At 33.3% G+C, this 8,184-nt stretch overlaps 3 protein-coding genes across 4 annotated transcripts in view; 1 reads left to right on the forward strand and 2 right to left on the reverse strand.

The window, feature by feature from the left end:
- LOC106102595 (platelet glycoprotein Ib alpha chain-like) overlaps positions 1–1,158 on the forward strand; it is a 21,213-nt gene extending 20,055 nt beyond the window's left edge. Inside the window, exon 5 of the mRNA XM_013282121.1 lies at positions 801–1,158. Within this exon, the coding sequence (XP_013137575.1) occupies positions 801–993 (193 nt within the window). The 3' untranslated portion in view covers positions 994–1,158. The remainder of the gene's footprint in view (positions 1–800) is intronic.
- A 2,286-nt stretch (positions 1,159–3,444) lies between these two features.
- On the reverse strand, positions 3,445–4,546 carry LOC106102161 (dihydropteridine reductase). The gene has a single exon (XM_013281573.1). It carries the CDS (start codon positions 4,235–4,237, stop codon positions 3,533–3,535), a length of 705 nt encoding a protein of 234 aa, XP_013137027.1. The 5' UTR covers positions 4,238–4,546; the 3' UTR covers positions 3,445–3,532.
- Positions 4,547–5,716: 1,170 nt separating this feature from the next.
- The window catches only part of LOC106102222 (ninjurin-2), a 6,252-nt gene continuing 3,784 nt past the window's right edge, over positions 5,717–8,184 (reverse strand). Inside the window, exon 3 of one of the 2 annotated variants that reach the window (XM_013281644.1) lies at positions 5,717–6,173. In XM_013281644.1, the coding sequence (XP_013137098.1) occupies positions 5,979–6,173 (195 nt within the window). In that variant the 3' untranslated portion in view covers positions 5,717–5,978. The other variant, XM_013281645.1, reaches the window with a different exon arrangement.

Genomic DNA, 8,184 nt, shown 5'->3' on the forward strand with positions numbered 1-8,184 from the left:
CCCCCCCTAATTTAGAATGACCCAATATATGGGCGGCCCCTAAACAGTTGTGCGATAGTAAAGATAAAGGTGCATTCTAAAAGCCTTACAAATAAACACGATATAAAGTTAAACTTAGGAATAAACTGAATAACAAATGTTAGTAAAAATTCTGCTTATACTCAATTTATTCCTAACGAGCTGTTTCCCGCGACTTCGTACGCGTGGTATTAGAAAACATACGAACTATATAAATTACAAAAAGCTACGTATCCCTCAAGAACCGGACATTTCTCGGGGATGAAGCTTATCCCATCTGTACTCCAGACTTTGTTTTGTATCTGTGCCAAATTTCAATAAAATATGTTGATGCGTTGCAGAATGATCGAGTAAACATTAAAAATCTAAATTAATGAATCCCACGGGAACCGTAACTATTCCCGGGATAAAAAGTAGCCTATGTGTTCTTTCAGACTATGCTCTAAACCTGTGCCAAATTTCATGGAAATCAGTTCAGGCTACAAACGCTAACATCCATGCATCCATCCATCCATCTAAACTTTCGCATTTATAATATTAGTAAGAAGTAAGATTTTATACCGCATTTATAAGTAAGGCTATTAAAGTAAAAAAAAAATACTTGAAATAGTATATCAAATAAAGATTCCATAAAATACAATGCTTTTATGCTGCATGTAAGAGCATCAGTATAAAAGCATTGCATACTCATTCTATTGTAACTATATCGTCTTATCTTCTCGATTATTAAAAAATATGTATTTAAAAGTATATCAATTTTAAACCAAGCTTATTTTTTCCAGACCAACACCAGTGGATTGGTCAGCTGTAGGATATGATTCAAAGCCGACGATGTTCACACTCCGACCCGTCGACAACAACGAGGCATACACAACAGCGATTACTTTCATCGATCAAATTGGCAACAAAATTATTCGTACAACCGAATTCGTAGCAGACATTTTGAAAAATACCGTACGAGCTGTCGTTGGCTGAACACAATAAGCCAGTATAATCTGTATTATAACAGATTGTTGTCAATTATTTTGATAGCATAACTATTTATTTTATTATTAGTTTGCTATGCTTTGGCTGAACGGCCCTTGCCTATAAATTATTTATTAAATTACTCAAAGACGATCAAGTAGCGTAAGGAAAATATATTACAAAATTTGTTTTCTCAAATATCAACTACTCGGTAAATCTCAAAATCTTGTTGTAAATGTAGTATTTCTGATTTTCTATTATATTTAAGTTCATTTTAAAATGTTTTTAAAATGTTTGAAAAAAGTAGTCAAAATTTCACAAAATATCGATAACTAGAAGTTAAATATTTTTTACAGCTATACTATAAACATAAAGTTAAAAATATATTTGGGGTAATGAAATTAATGTCTATAAAATTCTATTTAAAAATCTAGTCAAAGAAAATCCGATTGATGTTATTATCATATCACAAGAATATGTTTAAAATACATATTGTACAAAAATATTTTCGCACTTCTGCAGCTTCTCCAAAAAATTACTAAAGGTTGTTTTTTCCGAATTCACAAATTATTTTTGTAATTAAGTTAATAATTTAAGTTGTCAGAGATTTTATGTTAAGTCGTAAGTAATAATTTTTTACGTGATGTATTGTGTGTTTTAGTTTGTAAGCGCCTAATAAATTTTAATAGCAAATTTTTGTGTTTGATTTTCCTGCTTTTCTATTGCTACGCAAAATAAGCAAACATGTGCAAAGAAATATGTACGTTATAAGCATACATTTTTATTATTTTAATTTACTTTAATAGAGTATGCATCTGAATTTTATTCATGTCAAATAGATACAATTAAAGAATTTGGCGTTATCCCACCTCAAAAGCTAGTCGTTTGAACGTTCTGTACGAACTATGGCGTCGAAAACGCAGAACAGTAACCAATAGAACGCAGCTTTTAAATGCGTTTACAAAAAATGCGGGTGCAATGGCGGCTACTTTATTGACTACTAGCTTTAGACCGCGGCTCCGTTCGCGTGGAATAAAAAAAAACAAAAGCGTGTAGCCTATGTGTTCTTCCAGGTTATGATTTATCAGGCTTCCATTCATCCATCTAACTTTTACATTTATAATATTAGTAAGATTTATAAGAGTAGGATTTTATCCCGTTGGAATTAATTACACAAATATCCTGTAAACAGAATGCCGCGGATGTCCGCGACTGTACGCACAAACTAACTATTTTAACAAAAGTTTATCAAAAATGATAAAAGGTGACCCTCAGGCAGTTGACTTTAGATTAGTGCGTTCATATTTATGTATTCGTATTACGTAAAAAAAAAACATTATATAATGTAGTAGTTCTAAGGAAGTTTTTTTTTAAATGACAAATTTCAAAAAGTTACTCACGATCTACTTTCTAATTCAAACTATTGTGAAAGTGGTTGACTGATGGCATACAATTTAAAATACTAATTCCTCTGCCACAAATATCTATGTATGTATATTTGTTGATAAGTACGACTAACTACCTGTAAAAGATAAAAGGTTGTAACAATGAATCTAATACCATAGCCAAAATAAAGCTTTTGAATCAGAAACTTTAATCAAAAATTTTGAGGTTAGAAACATTTATCTCTACTTTATTAAGAAATATGAAAGAGACAATATTTTTTAAATGTACCACGGATATTCACCATTTATCTAAAAAACAACAAATTAAGCTTATTGTCGAAATAATTTTCCGCAACTCCGTGACGCATATTGCTTGTGATGTATCTAACAGGGACTTTGGATGAAAAATTACGGGGTAATACCCACAGGTGACGCGGAATCGATAGAATAAGGAAAACGAGTGATATAAGTACACATGTATTTACATTTACAACTTCAAAAAATCTATGGGTATTTCCAACCCATTGAAGACAATTAAAAAAAAGCTGATTAGGATATTAGTTCTTAAATGTTTGCTTAATGTCAACGAAAATTATGTTTTGTAAATAACTGGACATTACAAGAATTAACTCATATAAATCAAAATTATTGACAATATTACTTTCAATCTTTGGAGAAAATTCTAATTTAAGAGTTAAAATAAACTAGCATGATCTGATCTCATAAAACCATATTATTTTTTAATTCATCAGCATATAGACATCAGTCAATGTCTAGTAATGATTTGGTCAACTAAGGCAAAAATCAAGAACATTTATTTCATCACATACTCATTTATTCAATACACATTTACAAGCAACATTTATTAAATAGAAATTATATTTCCGCTTAAAATAATGAGATTGTTCCCTTGTATATAATACAATCAAAATTTCACAAAAGTTCTGCATACTTCATTATCATTTACATGAGCCAATAATATCTTTTCTTAAATATAAGTCACATTCATAAGATAAACATAATTTTGAACATTTAATAACTTAGTACATCTATACTTGTACAAGTATATATGTTAAAGTTAGAAAAAATTGTGCTATGTGGCACAGGCAAGATCTACTATAAAACATTTATTGTGACAGCACATATTACAATATTTTATCTGTTTACTGAACGATTAATTCTGTGACATTATCCTTTGTGACAAGCGCTACTAAGCTGCCGCTGGCTGGACGCTCCTCCCCCTTCATCCACTTATCAAATAACTGAGCTACAAATGTCAACGGGGTCCAGGTACCAAAGTCAGCTTTAGGCATCCATTTCCTGTTCATTTCTGTATCCAATGTCACAGGCATAATAGCTACCGCTAAGGAATTTTCTGGAAGTCCAGAATCCTTACTACCAAGTGACTTTGTTAGCTGATGTACTGCAGCCTTCGCCATACCATAGCCAATCATGCCTGGAGTACCTTCTAAAGCAGCCTTAGCACCGGTCAACGCCAATAATCCTCCAGGAGTTAAATATGTAGCAGCAAGAGAAGCGGCGATAGTAGAGCTCCATACTGACTGACGCCACATTAAATCCGCTTGCTTACTTAATTCCTTGGCCGCATTTCCACCAGCCCAACCGCCGGCTACACATATCACGGCATTCACTTTCTGACCTTGCAGCGCCGTGCCGAGTTCCTTCACGACATGCTCCTCTTGCTGCAACCACGACGCGTCTTTCGGCACTGTGATGTTGACGTCCGCGTTCTCGTTCGGGTTTAAATCGATGCTGGCCACCCAACAGTTGGCTTGTTTAAAATGATTTACACATGCTGCCCCCAAAGCACCGCGTCCTCCGTAAACGACAATTCTGCTGGTCGCCATCGCCACGTCTTACTTTAGCCGCGTTTAAAAACTTACTAACTATATTACAATAAAGCAACAAGTATCAAGTTATCGGGTAGGGCTTAAACGATACGTACTGCGCTAAGTTAGCTTCAGTCTGTCTCGTGCGGTAACCTCGACACTCACTTTTTATCAAATTCTATGACACAAATAACCATATGACCACGAAGGTTATTAAAGTTCGATGAAATTAATTGTTATTTAACCGCCTTAAGACACGAGAAAAGTCTGATAAGAACTCAGTGCATTTATGTTTATGAATCAACAGTTCTCGTTCTCGATATCTAACCGGTCAATACTTAATGCGCAGGGCCAAACTATGCGCAGAGGAATTTTAGAATTCAGTTTTTGGTATTATTAAAAATTATTTAAATTACTTATTTTCACGGTAAATAATGTATACACATTTTTTTATTATTGATTTAATTACTTTAAAACATCAATTACGTTAGCAAATTAAAAAAACTTGGTCTACGCACAAACGGTAGTTTTTTTAGTTATGTCAAATAAAGTGTCTTTTGTTCTCTTTATTTTCAAACCGTATTTGTATGCTGTTGATCTTTTATATACAATACAGACTTTGGAATTTCACGAACAAAACGTACATACGTCTACAACAGCTTACACTACATTTTATAAATGTCAACACCAGTGCTTACATTGGTTTACTTTCGAATTGTGATTTATTTTATAGTCATCTAACACCCTTCCAACATCAAAATTGAATATAAAATAAGATATAATACCTCCCTGTTATTAGCTGTCAATCGACAGTGACAGCTAGACCTGTGTTAATTAGCTCGGAATTGGCTCAAAGGATCATATACTTGAATCGTTGAGTTGCAACTCAACAACTGAATTGGCAACTCGATGCTTAACGAATTGATTATAACCGAACCGCGACCTAACAGGTCACTTGCAATTCGCAGCTTCAATCAAAACGCAAATCATAACATACGCAGGTATAAATAAATCTGAGCTACGAGTCAGTCCACTGATCGGCTTTACACATGGGTAACGTGAGCTGATCTGCAGTTCATCAATTATAGTTAAGTTATTTGTGAGACTTGACTAGTTCCAGCTGACATTTGCCATCATTGGACGTGTCAAAAAATCGCATTTTTGCTTTTTTAAATTCTTGAATACGCCATCAGCCATTATCATCACATTGCTCTCAAATAGACACATTCTACAGTTACTGGTTGCTGGCCAATTCGCACATATTTGTGTTTCGGCTTTAGTAGTTAACTTCTGAACTGTGATAATTTTCCATGATTTCTTGGTTTTACATCTGGAGCGCGCTATTTTAAACACAACTTAAAATAAGCTAACTTGTGATTTCTCTTACATTATATAAATAGAATTTAAACGTTTTTATTACAAATTGTATCGGTAAATAAGTATTTAAATAATTTTATTGTTAATTTTTTTTTGACGTGTTTAAATAAAACGCAGATTAAAAGGCGTAAATTATTTATTATAACATCAAAATATCAAATATTGAGTCGGACGTAAATAAACTTATTAAATAATCTAATTTATTTCTAATTTGCAGACATTGTTTTTGCTGTTTACGAATAGGTACGAAACACAATACACTTCACATTACTTTCATGTAAGAGATTACAGTTTTGTATACATGAGTAAAATTGGACTATCTAAACCTATGTAATAGTGAAATTCATAAAAAAATCTTTAAAATTTTGTAACTATATAATAATTATACATTTACGTTCGTTGTCGAATAGTCATCAATATGCATTGAATAAAATACACTTATAACAATGTTTAACGTGATACTTATTATTTTGAATATTAAACTTGTATTGTTCAATATTTCTGCTTTTTGTTGATCTCGAACATGATTTATATTGAAAATTAAACTCAGCACAACAGCGACTACCGCAGAAACTGCCTATGAAAAAAAAACGAAATTAAAAAAATCATAGTTAAATAAACACTGGCACATAACACAAAAAATAAATAAAAAGAAAACAAAGCCTTTAAGGGAATTAATAAACACTGGCACACAATACAAAATTGATACAAAGCAAAGGGCATTTTTCACATGGACCAAGAAAATTGTTGGACAACCAAAAATATTCATATTTACATAACATTCGGTTGCAAACATATGCTTGCGTTTTTATGACAGAAAATTGAAATTATAAACATTTTGTTTGTGCTCAAGACCTCGTTTTGTTTGGGTAACCTTTGGAACGTCTGGACCGATGTTGTGAGCAGGTAAAATTCTCGGTTTCTAATAATTTTACTTGTACATTATGAAAAAGGACCTGACATACTTGTTGGCATTTTTTTAGATAAAATATTGTTTGTCTTAAAACTTTGTAATCTCTAACTATTCCTATAATAATCTTGTTCGGAGAGAGCTGGGTCGAATCCGAACGTCATTTTGATAACGTCACAGAAGACCACGCCTGTCATCAGCCCGACCGACAAGTGGTAAAGACCATCAGCTATCTTCTTTCGTTTTTGATTATGCTCGTCGTCCAAAGATGATATTACAAGAGCCAGTATTCCCGCAATTGCCTGTGTTAAAACAAGACTTTAGAAAACGACCCGCTGTACTTGAAAAGAAGATTATGAAATATTTAGTTATGGCAAAATAATAAAAAAAAAACTAAAAATAAACTTAATTCTATGTAACTGTAGTATTCAATTTTCGCATATATTCACTATTAATTAATTTTAATCGTTCTAAAACTAGAGGATTGTTGGAGTATTCAATTCCGAACGCTGAGATCACTATATTGAGAACAGATATGGTGAAAATGAAGATAACGATGACGTCATTAAGGATAATGGCGGACGGCTGATCTTGATGGTCGTTTAGGTCCAGACCGCCGATCACAACGAACATTAGCCCAACGAGCAACTACAAAAGTAAAAATCCTTAATTGCAAATATAGTACAAATGTTATCGAAAATGACTCACAAAGAACGTTCATACATGGCTCTCTTAAAGAAATGTAACAATTAAGTCATATTTTTATAGATCCCTTAATTATCTAAAGTTTTTTAAGGATTTATCCAATCAAGTACGACCAATACACTTGTATAGCATTGCTTTGTAAATTCCCAAACGTGTAACTAGTAACAAAACTATGTAACATTGTAATTTATTGTGCAGTTTTTAACCCTTACAATGCATCTATATTATTTACGTGATGATGGTGGCACTAAAGGTATTATATAACATCGAATTCCATATATCTAGCCAAAGAAGAGTCGAAAGCGGACACAAGAACATTGAGCACGGTTACTACGAAGGCGGTTGCTGTTGTCAAGTAGTTGATACTGAGTGCGGAGGCGCGGTGCCGCGGCTGCTGGAAGCGGCAGTCGCGTAGCAAGTTGAGAGTTAACAGGACCAGACCCATCGCCACCTACACACCGCCGTCATCATCAACATCTCCCCTACCTTATCCTACTTCCATAGGGTCGGCGCACCGGGTTTTCGTCCTCCATATAACTCTATCATCCGTCATCTCAGTCATCACTTCCTTTTTTATCATGTCACCTTTTACGTAATCCATTCATCTCTTTCTAGGTCTACCTCTACCGGTGTACCTCCACATTCATAACTAACGTCCTTCTTGCATGCGATTCATCCCTTCTCATAACTTGCCCATATCACTCTAACCTAATATTACGATAATCTAACCAAAGTTTATGTATGAATCAATTTAAGTAGGTAATCTATTTATATTTTATAGACACGACTATTTAATTTACAGTTATTTCATCTGCCTTTATGTTAAGGGAATTAGTTAGGAAACTCTAATGCAAGAGAAGAATTAAATCTTACTCCACGGCCAAACAAAACAAAACCGACTTCCAAACAAAATACACGAAAAACAAAACAAAATGCACTAAAAACAAAACAAAATACACCAAAAACAAAATAT

Source organism: Papilio polytes, unplaced genomic scaffold, assembly GCF_000836215.1.
Source record: "Papilio polytes unplaced genomic scaffold, Ppol_1.0 DF823923.1, whole genome shotgun sequence".
Classification (NCBI taxonomy): Eukaryota; Metazoa; Arthropoda; class Insecta; order Lepidoptera; family Papilionidae; genus Papilio; species Papilio polytes.

Bases quoted from the DNA above. Each gene is read 5' to 3' on its own strand.
- LOC106102161 (XM_013281573.1), bottom strand. From the start codon at position 4,237: ATGGCGACCAGCAGAATTGTCGTTTACGGAGGACGCGGTGCTTTGGGG.